The 14,592-nt window shown below is 37.6% G+C and overlaps 1 protein-coding gene across 3 annotated transcripts in view; it reads right to left on the reverse strand.

Annotated features, from left to right (window-relative positions):
• The window catches only part of MCF2 (MCF.2 cell line derived transforming sequence), a 123,833-nt gene that overhangs the window by 37,754 nt on the left and 71,487 nt on the right, over positions 1–14,592 (reverse strand). For all 3 annotated transcript variants that reach the window (XM_075187311.1, XM_075187312.1, XM_075187313.1), the window contains one exon: positions 2,540–2,628. In XM_075187311.1, the coding sequence (XP_075043412.1) occupies positions 2,540–2,628 (89 nt within the window). The remainder of the gene's footprint in view (positions 1–2,539; positions 2,629–14,592) is intronic.

Raw genomic sequence — 14,592 nt, forward strand, 5'->3', positions numbered from 1 at the left:
ACTAAATCAGCAAAACTGGTTACCACACTTATGTTATGACTCTGCCTATACTTTGTATGTGGCAGCAGTAGCCCAAATCCACCAGAGGTGCTGCTGTTCTGCCCCTGAACCTTACACCATGTCTGTAGGAGTTAATCTCCTAACCTGATTAGAACTGCACCTGTCTCTCAGCTTCTAATACCTGCCTCAATCTGTGCTCTGGGCAGTTCATCGTTTATACCTGGCTGCTGCTTGTCTCTTTTTTATCCCTGTTTCAGTTTTGCGTTGCTGCTGTCTGATCTCCTGTTGTGACCCTCTGCCTGATTACCGGACCCTGCTTGTTTGCCTGTTGCCCTGACCTCTGCCTGATTACTGGATTATGCTTGTTTGCTTGTGACCCTGACCTCTGCCTGGCTACTGGATTCTGCTTGAACTCTTGTTGCCTTGACCTCTGCCTAGTCTGTCTGTTTCCCTGGACTGCCTCGTGCCTTTGGCAATCTGGAATCCTGATGCCTGCCTCTATAGTCTGGAGCCTCGTGCCTCCTGGCAATTGGGTAACTCATTATACTTGTCCCTGCATTTAAACTGTACTTGTAATTGCTTGGAACCTGTTGCTTCTGTGGACTATTCCAGCCATTCATCACACCTGTTTATATTCAATATACTTGTTCCTGCATTTAAACTGTATTTGTCATTGCTTGGAACCTGTTGCTTCTGTGGACTATTCCTGCCATTCATTACACCTGTTCTTAATTGTGTATTGGAGTATACGTGTTTATTCTGCTACCTGAAATCTGCATATTCCAGGAACTCAATCCTTCTTCACATATTTTGCCTAATTAAAAACACTTGGTTTCTATACTTCAGTTGCCGCTTCCTGAACTAGCAATCATAACTTCCCAATAGTCTCCTCTCTGTCAGGATTGCATACATTCTTAGTATGGCCTATCAGAGACTGGTTACCACACTTCCCAATAGTCTCCTCTCTGTCAGGATTGTATACATTATTAGTGTGGCCTATCAGAGACTGGATAAGGATCTGTGTGAATGTAGGAACAGATGGGTGGAAGAGTGTAGGGGTTGGATGTATCTGGATGTGGCTTAAACAGATCATTAGTGGAGCTCCATTTGTTAAGCTACCGTCATTAACACACTGGGTTGATTCCAATTTAAACCCAGCTCTTAGAAAGATAATTCTATTTCAATGTCTGCTCTATTTACTTTGATTACCACAGCTCAATACAGGTAAGAATTAATATTATATCATATCATATCATATCATAATCAAGAAAGAATTTCCACAAAGTCTCATTAAAGATCATATGTATTCTTATTAACAATAGATATTTTCAATAACGGTATTTACACATATAATAACAGTGTAGAACACAATACATTTTACATGGAATACAATTCATTACCGGCTTCAGCTATCTTATACATAAATGTGCCTCTTATCTATGCTACTAAGCAAACATGTTATATATATATGTGTATATGTGTGTAATCAGATTGTAAGACAGAAAGTGTGTAAGAATTGTGTGTGTGCAATCAGTTGTAAGAAAGTGTATGTGTGTGAAGAGGATTTGGTGTGTGTGTGTGTGTCTATGTTAATTGCAAGTGGGGGGAGATTGAGGATTGATCAGTCCACGTGGCAGATAGACAAAGATGGCCTTGCAAAATGGAGTCCAGAGCATGTGTCTCTGGCCTTTGAACCAAGCCTAACTCACATGTCTCTCACCTGGCTAACAAAGGAGCCATGATGCCTATTAAATCTGTCCAGCGATAAACTGCATGCAACAAACAATATATATTCACAATGTTTTCCTGTGTACAAACAGTGTAAACAACACAATGTTTTCTAAATTTGTAGGGTTTTGCTTTGCATTTTTAAAGGAGGGGAGGGGTCTTTTTCTTAATATTTTCTAATTATTACCAATAGCAATATGTTTGTTGCATGCAGTCTTTAATTATCTCACTGTATTCCATGGACCAGTCACCTTTTCTATATTACCTTTCAGTCTTCCTTCCTCCAATTTCAAAGTGTATCTCCTTGTTCTATAAACCCTCTTATTTTTTAAAATGACTACCTTCTTGAACTCTAATAACACTCTAATAACACATTTAATGTATTTGAATGTTTCTCTCATATCACCTGTGTCCCTTCTCTCATCTAAGCTGCACGTGTCCACCTCTTCACATATTTTGTTATACATTCAGCCTAACATTTTCTAATGACCTCATTTATTTTTGGAGATGGGGTTCCAGAACTGAACACAGTACTCAAGGTTATGTGTTACCAGTGACCTATAAAGTGGAAACAAATACATGATCCTGCAACTAATACCTCTCCCTGCAACTAATCCGCCTTCCAATACAACCAAGTATTTTACTGGCTATTACCAAGGGCTATCTAGAAAAGTGTGAAGATGGTAGGGGAGAAGTTAGTGTTGACGATTAATTTGTATTGGAACAAAACGCTTTATGTAATTGATACATTATTAATACAACCATGGCCCAAAAAAAAAATACACAATAAGTCTCAAACATAAAAAATTACCCTTTAAGTATATCCAAACTGTCTTCACTTTCTGACATAAATAATTGCAAGGAATTCCGCTTCTCTTGATAGTCATGCATCACTTCAATCTGAAATGAGAAATGTTCACAGAATTTCCTTTACAGTGTACAAGTGAAACACAATGGTACCAGAAAAACACTGTTTGTGTTTAATATATTAATGTCTTGAAATTACACCCATCTATAATGTTTACTCCTAACCTCCTCCCAGTGGCGGATCCGGGGGGGGGGGGGGCGATCGGGGCTTGCTGCCGACAGGTGCACACTGTGCAGGTCCGTTCAGCAGTGACAGTGTGCTGCCCGGCTGCTCTGATTGTGTTTCACAATCAGAGCAGCGGGACAGTACACTGCCACTGCCGAGCGGACCTGCACATACTGTGCAGCCGCCGGCAGCCTTAGAAATCAAAAAGGGGGTGGGGCCTAAATCCCCCCCCCCCCTAAAATCGTATATCAAGAGTCTAGATCCGCCCCTGCCTCCTCCTAGTATAGTGAGTTATGCATAGGTACAGATCATTTACCAACTGCAAAAAAAAAAAACAGACACATTGCTGCTTCACTTGCACAAGTGTGCCTACTCGTTGAGTGTATTTTAAGGTGCACGCACACTTGGCACTTGTAATTGTCCCCGTAACTTCATTCTGTGTCTAGATATGTAAATCCTCCTGGAAGGTGATTGATGAAAAAACTGAAATATTACTTCATCTTACCACCACGTTAGGACCTCTCCCTTAATTATCTTATAAAACTTCTCAGTTTACTCACTTTTTGTCTTCATTTATCCCCCAAAAAATAGTTTTTTTGCATGTGAATGCATAAATAGGTGCACACAGAAGCCTAATTCATAATTCATCATCATCACCATTTATTTATAATTAGCAAAGCTTGACCCCTATCTGCCCAACTTCACCCATAAGACTGTGAACTTTTGTTAGCCCCCACAAATTTTGCCATCTTGACCTAAAAATTCAATTGCTTACATCTTGAATATGCAGTACAGTTCTGGGCACCACTCTATAAAAAAGATAATTTGGAACTAGAAAGGGTTCAGAAAAGGGTGACAAAATTGATAAAGGGTATGGAGTCATTAAGTTATAAGGAAAGGTTAGCCAGTTTAGGCATGTTTACTTTAGGAAAGAGGCGTCTAAGGGGAGATATGATTACTATGTACAAATACATTAGTGGTCAATACGGAGAGCTTTCATGGGAACTTTTTACCCCAAGGACCATACACAGGACACGTGGTCATCCCCTAAGGTTAGAGGAGAGGAAATTTCACAACCAGCAAAGGAAGGGGTTCTTTACAGTAAGGGCAGTCAAGATATGGAATTCATTGCCAGGGAAGGTTGTGATGGCAGATTCAATAGATATGTTTAAGAAAGGGTTAGACAAATTTTTAGCGGACAGGTGTATCCAGGGATACGACCGTTAATTTAAAATAAAGGATAGTAGTGGATATAGGGTCAAAATTGGATTGTAATATTGAGTCTGGGGGGATTTTCAAAATTGAAACAGATTGGCGGTTGCTTACTCTGGATTAATTTCAAATAAGTGCAGGATCGCAGGAGATCCAAAATAGGTTGAACTTGATGGACTGGTGTCTTTTTTCAACCTCATCAACTATGTTACTATGTTACATGTAAAATCAGTTGTATTTGTACAAAAGTAGCCAAGTGGTGCCATGAAAGAGAATTTGTGCTGTGGGCTTAATCTTTTGCAGGGTTGTAAATAAGCCTTATTGTCATTGTCATTCAGCACTTCCGAATGTTGCTAATGACATGTTTTAAAAATATTTTGATACATCTGAGAAACAGTTAACACTAAATGCTACATATACTGTATGTTGGTAAATTAACTGTGGTTATTTCACTGTAATGCAGCAGGAAAAAAAACAGATTTGCAAATCCTTTCATTCATTTATATAAAATATGAATGAAAAAGGTGTTACTTGCATTCCATTTAAGGATTCCAAAAAAATATTATGAAAAATGTTCTGTCAAGCCTCTACAGTTACCAAATTGGGTCATGACAAGCTGTATGGGTTTTTAAATTAAACTTGTTCCAATATCATACAAAAGTATTGCTGCAAGAAAAGTTCCCATAAGTATTGAGAAACCTTCTCTAGAATATTAAAGGTCTTTAGGTGATATAACTGTCTGCAGGAAAACTCAATTGTTTTTAGTGAGTTTTAAAAGATCCACAGATGAATAAAATAGTTTAGTACCTTATTCAACTTAAGAAGATTGCTCAAATTACTGTGCATTTTCAGATAAATTACACAGTAACACTTTCATTTACCAAGGGACTTCTTTTTTCATTGACTACATTATCAAGAACAGTATTGCTGACCAGTGGTGGATCCAGGGGGGGGCGATCGCCCCCCCTACCAGGGGCTTGCTGCCGACAGCTGCACACTGTGCAGGTCCGTTCAGCAGTGACAGTATGCTGCCCAGCTGCTCTGATTGTGTTTTAAACACAATCAGTGCAGCGGGGGAGCACACTTTCACTGCTGAACGGACCTGCACATACTGTGCAACCGCCGGCAGCCTTAGAACACAGAAAGAGGACGGGGCCTAAATCACCCCCCCTTAAAATCGCCACGGGTAGGGCAAATGTCTGGGTCCGCCCCTGTTGCTGACTGAGCACTGATAACATAGATTGTATTTACTGAAGTTCTCCGTTATACTTATTTCTAATGTAGTAACATTGGACAAATGGACATAGTGATTATAATATATCATCACAAGCACTGATACCTGCATCTTAACTGATCTGATATCTGACTTCTATTACTACTGAAATAGGTGAAAATCAATTGTTGACTGCAGTGGGAAAAGTGGATCAAGACTGATACAGAGGGCCTGAGGCATTAAGGAGAGCAAAGCAAAAAAGGGAGCAAATCTGCACCTTTGCAAAACCATGTTGCATTGGAGGGGGAGGTAAATTAAAAATGTGGGGACAGATTTATAGTTTGTGTAGGACATGTACTACATCAACTTTAAATTTCAATGTAAAAATAAAGCTATCAAGTATTTGTGTGCTACATGAAAATTCAGCCAGTATTTTTCTTACATGTAAAATAATAAACTAATTTGCACCCCTTGCATTGTAACATGTTTTGTCCAGGATCAAATTTACACATTTTTTTGTTTGCTCTCCTTAATGACTCAGGCCCAGAGACTTTAACTATCATGAGCTTACTGTAATAGCAACGTAGGAGTGAATTATAACAAAAAGTCTGTGGTCACCATTATGGATTAATAACTGCTGCCTAACTAAATTATATATATCCCTTCTATATCAGAGACGTTCTTCATGCTTATTAGATATTATTAATTTGCACATATGTCCTCAAATTTACTATCAATCAGTGCACTAACATTATAGTCATCACTAAACTGGGGTTATTGTGACTTATTATATCTACAGATTTAAGTATATATACTGTATATATTATGTCCAGGCCCGGCGCTCCCATTAGGCAAGGTTAGGCACTTGCCTAGGGCACCGGGCTCTGGAGGGCGCCACAGAACTGGAAATTAATTTTAAAACTGTGCGGCGACCGCTGACCATACCTGTCACGGCCGCCGCACAGCATTCAGATGGACGGGGAGGGGGAGGAAGAGGCTATTGCTCACCACCGCCGCCTCTCTGCTCCGTCTCCTCCCCTCCACTCACTAGTGTCAGTGAGTGGAGGGGAGGAGACGGAGCAGAGAGGCGGCGGTGGTGAGACAAGGTAAGAAAAGACGGGGTGAGGGGGGAGGAGGGAGGAGGGTGCCGATTTTTGCGGGGGGGGGGGGGGGGGGGGGGGAGAGGGCGCCGATTTTGCCTAGGGCGCCATGGACCCTAGCACCGGCCCTGGTTATATCAATTCTTAGAGAGAATTGACATTGATATCGCTGCATGATACATATTACTGTACATCTAACTGTTAAATAATTGTTAGGTGAAATGTTTCATTGATAAATTGCTAAACTGTATGTAGTAATGAATCTATGCTTTAGCAGAATATACACTGTGTAAAAGAGTACAGGAAGTAGATTGTAAGCTTGCGAGCACGGCCTTCTCACCTCTTTGTCTGTTTTACCCAGTTTGTTTATTAGTTTACTATGTTGGTCCCCAATTGTAAAGCGCTACGGAATATGTTGGCATTATATAAATAATGAGGATGATGATGATGATGAAGTGTCTGTACCTAACTAAGTGTTTAATGGTTCCATAGAAAGCATCCTATGGAATGTTAGTGTAGTAAAATAAATGCCTAGTTTCTATAGAGAAAAGGTTTTTTGGTATTTGATATCTTAGGTCCTACTAATACTTGTTTCAGTTCAAACTGTTGTTTTTCCATTATGATAGAATTAAGATACATGAAGGGGTAAAGATATAAGTGATGCCAGATAATTTGCTAGAATCTCTAATGTTTGCTGACAATATTATAAGGGTTGTGTACCCTTCCTGTTTATATTAAGTGCACTTAGGTGTAATTGAAGCATAACATTTCTGGATATGAGCTGCACGGTGGCTTAGTGGTTAGTACTTCTGCTGCACACTGGGGGTCATGAGTTCGATTCCCGACCTTATCTGTGTGGAGTTAATAAAAATGTAATGTGGTAAAGAAGCCAATTAATGTGTCCAACATATTAATTAATTAAATTGAGTTTGGTCTCATTCTGTTTGCAATCGCATAACGTTTCTGGTATTATTTATGTAGCATTGGCACATTGCGAACACTAATTATAACTAATATTACTTTTCATATAACAAATAGCAACTCCAGAGAGGTCATAAAAGAACCGGTTTATACAGGTCCAGCGGGGGGGGGGGAGCCTGAGGAAGGACAGCTGGCTATCTCGATGACCAGAGGAATCAACCATGTGATGGTTGACTCCGCTGGTATCAATGACACGTAGAGTTCTTGGGAGGTCATGACCCATCAACTTATGAATGTGGACCTTAAAACTGTAACTGTGTACCTTGGTGATGTCACTGTTTTTTAAAATTGACCTCTGGATTTGGAAACCAGAGCGTTCTGATAGAAGCTTGTGTTAGTGCTAACAGCGCAAGTGTATACATGCAAAACTGTGTAGCACATCACGCAGAGAGATTCACTAAAAGTGGGACACTAAAATGTTTTAGAGACTCTGGGATACAGGGATAAAACATTTTATTAAATAGGTAATATATTGAGATGAATGCATATTGTTTTGAGCTCAGAAAAGGAGGGGTTGGTTTTAAGTTATGGGCTGTCATTTCAGTGAGAGTTCCGAAAGGAAATAGTACTATGTCATAGTATTGTGTTTTGAGTGCAGAGAGAGAGAAGAAACAAGAGAAAGAATTTCTGTGCTTTTGATGAAAATACTGCCCTTATAGCAAACAGAACACACATACAGTCAGCGCTGAAGTTACATGAACATAATCCCAGCCTGACAGCCCCCTTCTAAATGAGCTGAGCTGAACGGCTTTGTCAGCAATGGAACAAAGAGACTCGGTGCCAACCTTTTCCAGAAGTGAAATAGTTATTAAAAGAACATCATCATCATTTATTTATATAGCGCCAACATATTCCGTAGCGCTTTACAATTGTGGACAAACATAGTAAACTAATAAACAAACTGGGTAAAATGGACAAAGAGGTGAGAAGGCCCTGCTCGAAAGCTTACAATCTATGGGACCATGAAATGTCTATGCATATACCCCCAAATACTGAACTCCAAGGCTCATTGGATTTTGATGGACTGGAACATCATTTTATTACATGCCATATTTTAAATTACTATCATTGGTACTGACATTATACACGCTAATGGCATTGTAGTTGATTTGAAAAGTGTTTGTTACGAAACACACATATGATATTTCTGTTGCCACTGTACATAAAGATGTAGCTATGATTTGTGAGCTAAAAGACAAATTGTATAGTCTGTATTAGAAAATTTCATATTAATAAACGTATTTGTTTTAACATAGAAACAACTTCAGAATTAAAGGGAATCCTGGGAAAGGGGAGATATATACTCAAGGGACATACACAACCAATGATACGGCCGATACAAATCATTGGGCTCTTTGAGAATAATCAGATCTTTATTAGTTTCTACTGCAATGGTGTCAGACACATGAAAAGGCAGTGTCCTAAGTGATGATAAGTAAAGTACTTACTGGAAAACAATTGGAAAAAAATATTATATTTTGCTATTTTAGTATCTCCTGGGCAAGTAGTATTTCTTATGGAGATTTTAATCCCCCCAAAGATTGGCTGAGCCAATATAAAGATACAGCTTTGCTTAATTATGTATACAAAGTTTTGATAAAACTGCTTTATGTGAGATTGTGTGATGACAATTGTGTAAACTCCCCCTCCTCCTCGCTATCTTTTGCTTAGAGATGGCTGATCATGTTTTACAGGGAGAATGAGTGTAGTCACTGGCAAAATATGTTAGAGTTTTAAGCAAAATTAAGTTGTCTTGTTAATTTGAGATTCGAAGGTTGAGAGAAGGGTGATGAGAAAGAGATTCACTGTAAAACCTAATTTTTACATTACAATCATTAGTATTAATATTTTAGGAGCTATTAATATCATGGTGGACCTTTTGAATCTAATTCATTGCAGTGATCTAAGCAAGACATGATTAGTGTCCATCACAAAATCCCCATTGTACGTCATTTGCCGTACAATAAATGCCATTATACAGTATCACAGACATGCATAAGTAATACTATTCACTGTTGCACTGTGCTTAGCAGATAACCCGATTGTGTCTATAATTTTGTTTTGTAAGTGCTTGCCCTAAAATATGAAAACTCAAAAGAATTAATTTGCAAACTATAATGCATTCGCCATGACATGGTGGGGACCAGTATAGCTGAAAAGTTGTGTCCAAATCAGATTCATGTACCATCAAATGTAGAAGACCATATCAAAGCTACACTGTAGTTACACATAAAGGAAACAGTGCGATGTCACACACAGTATGTACTTTGTACCAATCCTAAATTCTCTGTACGATTGTGTAGTATAAACAGTTTTACAGCTACAGTTTAATAAATAAATATCCCATTTAATGTTTTATAGTTTTGCAAATAATATTGTGATTCAGTATGAAATATGTGGTTTCACTCAGCTGAAGGGCTCTAAATAAAAGTCAAACTGAATAATGTATGGACAAATATTACAGCAGTATCGTAAACAACTTTAACTTTCATTTTTTTAATAACATTGCACACATCTTTGGCATGAAGCTAATATAATGTTTATGGTGATTTACCTTTTTAAAAACAATGCAAATTTGCTACAAGTGACAACACCTACACTATATTGTCAGAAATCACTATCGCTACAATAGGTGTAGGTGTGTTTAAGTTTGTATAGCTCCGATTGCTGCAGCTGAATTACCATTGCATTTGATTGTAACACACTCAGGAGCTTATCAATCACCCATTGTGGACATTAATGTGGCTCTTTCAGTAATAACTGTTAGTGCTAAGAAATAGGAGTGAGATAAATTATTCCCAGTGTGCACATCCAATGATGTAGAAAACATGTGTGATATGTGAAAATCTTTATGTCTTTATGTGTATTTGTTGTTATTTATCTTTAGAGAGTTTTACTTTTCATTAATAATAAACTATTATTAATACATGAATAGATGAATAGATAAAACATTTACCGCTTCACAAGATTGACATGTATCCCTTTCATATCTGGGGGTAAACGTATTAATGTCCGGATTCTTCAACTCCGGCGTGTCCAGCGTCTTCGGCGATTAAATTTAAAGCGGCGCTGCCTTGTAAAGGGAAGCTTCCCTTTACAATGCAGCGCCGCTTTAAATTTAATCGCCGAAGACACTGAACATGCCGGAGTTGAAGAATCCGGACATTAATACATTTTACATTTACCCCCTGGAGTGTTTTAGTCGCTTCATGACCAAACAAATTTTAATATTTCAGTGAACTGTCAATTTCACCAATAATACAATTTTTTTAATCCTTAGCACAAGTACCTTTTATATTATTTTTCCCAGGACACATAGGGGTTCAGTTAGAGTTGGATGCAAGTCATTTTTTGCATATGCATTTCCATACTGACTTGCGTCTCCTTACATCTGGGGACAGGCAGGGAAGGTCAAGTACAGTAAGGTCGTGTTCACAAACTTTCACTCAATTAGATGTGGACGCATCGTCAGATAAGGCTAGTGTATGATGATGACAGTTGTCCTGATTATGGTATAATCAGGGGTTAAAAACATTAAATCTGAATTGTTGTAAGATATGAACTTACAGTAAGTAAAGAAGGGGTTAATCTAACTATGCTGACCATCTCTCCCCTGGCACCCTGGTCTGTGTCCTGTCATGAAGGGGTTGTTTACACTCAGCAGGACTGAAGGTCTCTCCCAACAGTCTAAGATTTTACGGCAAAGCAAGAAGTCCTCTGAAAAGTCCTGTGTAGCTATTTATACTCAGGGCACCTAGATGCATAAAATATCATACCTTTCACAGACAGTGGTATTTCCTACTTATATTTAATATGAAATTGTGCAGAAAGTTATGACCCATTTATTGAATGTAGAATTATGCCGCTGGTATGTTCCTGAGGAAAGATATCATAGTTTACAGATTTCCTTACTAAAACTAGTCTTAGAAAAAAGAAGCAATTCATGTCATAAAAATCAATTAGTATTTCCACCAAATGTGTGTCAGTGATCTCACAGGGACAAGGGGGAGTGTGGGTAGAAGAATGCTTAAATCTAATGCCTTGATCTGAGAAATTGTAATTTTTCCTGTAGGTCAATCTACTATTGTGAAAAGGATAAATGTTTCAGCTTCCTTCGACAACAGAGCATGATAAATTGTGTGAGGCTTTTCTGCTTCTGTCTTTCTTTTTATTTTAAAAAACTTGGGCCTGATTCATTAGGATCTTAAATGAAGAGGATTCTTATTTCAGTCTCCTGGACAAAACCATGTTACAATACAAGGGGTGCAATGAGTGTTCTGTTTTGCACATAAGTTAAATACTGCCTGTTTTTCATGTAACACACAAATACTTGATAGCTTATTTGTACACTGAAATTTAAAGTTGATATGTGTGTGCTACATGAAAAAACAGTCAGTATTTAACTTATGTGCAAAACAGAACACTCATTTGCACCCTTTGCATTAAACATGGTTTTGTCCAGGAGACTGAAATAAGGATCCTCTGCATTTAAGTTCCTTAATGAATCAGGTCCCTTGTTTGCACAATTGCATACCTATATAATATTGTGTATTATCTAATTATATATTTTGATATCTCAAGCACTGTAATATATTTTGTCATAATAAATAGCATTTAATAACGTTCTGTCTTTGTGCTCTGTAGGGATTCATGTGCTAGATAGCCTGGTTATTATAAATGCTACATAACTGAAATACTGGGGATTGTTTTGTCTATGATAACTCTGGCTAATTTCAGTTTGATCGTAGTGGAATCTAAATCAAGGAGAAACAAAGAACTTCTACAAAGTGTTAGCTTTGGAATCAAATCTTGGTGGTGGCAGTGTTGGACTATTAATAGTGAGTGAGATGTATAATTAGAGTGGCATTTGAATAATTTTAGAAAGACCAAGTGGTATTGTTATGATTAGGTGAGTGCTGTATGTGACAATGATGATGACTATCAGCAGCGCTATCTAGCCCTTTCTGATTGGTTGATTGCATATTGATCCATACAGTACTTAAATCACTAGCTTGGTGGCTATAGAATAAGAAGTTGCGACCATCTATTCATATTACTTAACTGACATTTCCATTTGTACTACTGCAGAAAAAAAGATCCCCATTTGATTTTCAGGGGGAAAGCAAAAGCTGTGAATATTTAGTTTAATTAAACTTCTGCATTTATAAATAACATAACAATATTCTCTCTTTTGTATGACACATCATTACATTATTATATTGTGTACAAATAGGGTAATTAGACTTTAGCATTTACTACGAACACTGTCATGGCTCCTTCCGACATTATCAAGAGGCATAAGTATACACACTTGTTTCACCTGAGATACACCTGGAACAAGTGCTACCTCTTTTGAGCTGGACACATCTTGAGATACGTCCCATTTAACATGTACACATAATGCGCTATTTTATGTGCGTTTTTTCCTAAGGACTTTCAAAACACAAAGGTGTCCACTGCTAAATGAGCCCCATAGTGATTTTATTGGGGTGCATATCTGAATTCGAGTTTTATTATAAGGGCTTTATATGAGCAAATTATATAAAATGACAAAAAAATACACTTTTCTATAATTCTTCTTCCCATAGTTAGCTTCAGCCAATTAGTGAATCCGCAAGTATTTACAATAAAATGTAATTACCTAGGTCCTAGATATTTGCATAATCTCTATGATTACAAGAAAGGAGATAGGGCCAGAGCTGGGAAAACATATTTTGAAAGTTGAGGTCAATTTATGGAGTTTAGAAATGACTTTCAATGATTGTAAAGTTACACATTCATGCTCAGGTGACACTCTCAGGTGAAGTTCACAAAGAATGCATCATTTGGTCTTCTTGTGCTTGGAAGGGAGTTAGGAGGTGCCATTAATTCATATGTTTTACAAACTATTTTTTATAACTTTTTATTAATTTTATTTTTATTACTTCAAAAGTTTTATTTTTATAATAATTTGTAGACCACATGCAGTGAGGGAATTCTGATAGCTCTCTCCTGCACATTACCATTATTAGATTTGGTGCTATCTGGTTCGAAAAGCAATTTGCATGCAAGTAGATCCAGGTAACACTGATCTAATAGTTTCTGCACTGTCATTGGTGCACCAACCACAGGGAATTCTTGGTGACGTCACAATGATGCTATCAGGATATCCATTCTTCTCTCAAGACTTAATGCAGAAGTACTTTGCACCGCATACAGCAACCCGCATTCACCTTTACAGAGGGAAAGGAACTGAATCATGATTCCTGCCCTTTACAGGACTTCAGCAGTCAGTGGCAGCCCATGTCCAATGACAGATGTAATTAATAGATGACATAAAAAAACATTGCCACAGAGTTCTAGAGCTACTGATCAGCAATAAATCTAAATGTATGGTTGGTAACCCTTCTACACATATCTCGCAATCCACAAAAGTTACAATCAACACATAGCATCAGGTGAGATTCTCTTTAAAACTACATATAACACGTACAAAACTAATCTCTTTAAAAGCCTTAATAGACATAACTTATTAGTTTATAAGCTCAGTTCTTACAATATAGGTGCCATGGTCTTATTTATGTATACCAATTTATCCATGATCGGTTAGAGAGTTTTGACTGTCTTATGAGGGAAAATTCCATATTTTCATACCGTGGTCATTGCTTTGGTTCATGTTGGTTTTCAGTGATATCTTGGGTTTATGTTAAAGTACCCATTTGTGTCACTTGAAATCTCCATTATTTCCAGAAACATATTATCTGATGTCTAACAATTTGGTAATAAACCAAAATTTTTAATGACATTAAAGAGAGGTGACATCAAGCAATTGTTCATCCCCAATGATAAATAAATAATTATTATTATAACAGTACATGGGGACACCAGATGCAAAACAGAATCAGCAGATTTGTATTTTATCGGACATTAGAATAGTTATAATACAAGTTATTGTGTTTCTCCCAATAGTGTGTGCAAGGGTGTGATCAGTGTGCTTACTTTTTATATATTTGAAGGATATGCCAATCAGTACAAAACATGTAGGGAAAAATTTACAAATTAATGCAGAGAATTTTGAAGTTTAAAAATTCCATGTGACCCCTGAACTTTAGAACCATTAGGTAACTACTGCTCTTATAACCAACACATACCCAGTTGTGACAAAAGTCTGATCTCCACTGGGGACAGTAATCACTCACATAAATAAACTTGTGCCATTAAAATATGTCCCACAGACAAAGAGGAACATATTTAAAGTTTGACCACATTGGGATTTCTTAGCTGGATAGCTCACATACCAACTGTTGCAGAATGACTACATTTGCAATAATGTTCATTACTAGATT

This window comes from Mixophyes fleayi, chromosome 9 (genome assembly GCF_038048845.1).
Source record: "Mixophyes fleayi isolate aMixFle1 chromosome 9, aMixFle1.hap1, whole genome shotgun sequence".
In the NCBI taxonomy this organism is placed as follows: Eukaryota; Metazoa; Chordata; class Amphibia; order Anura; family Limnodynastidae; genus Mixophyes; species Mixophyes fleayi.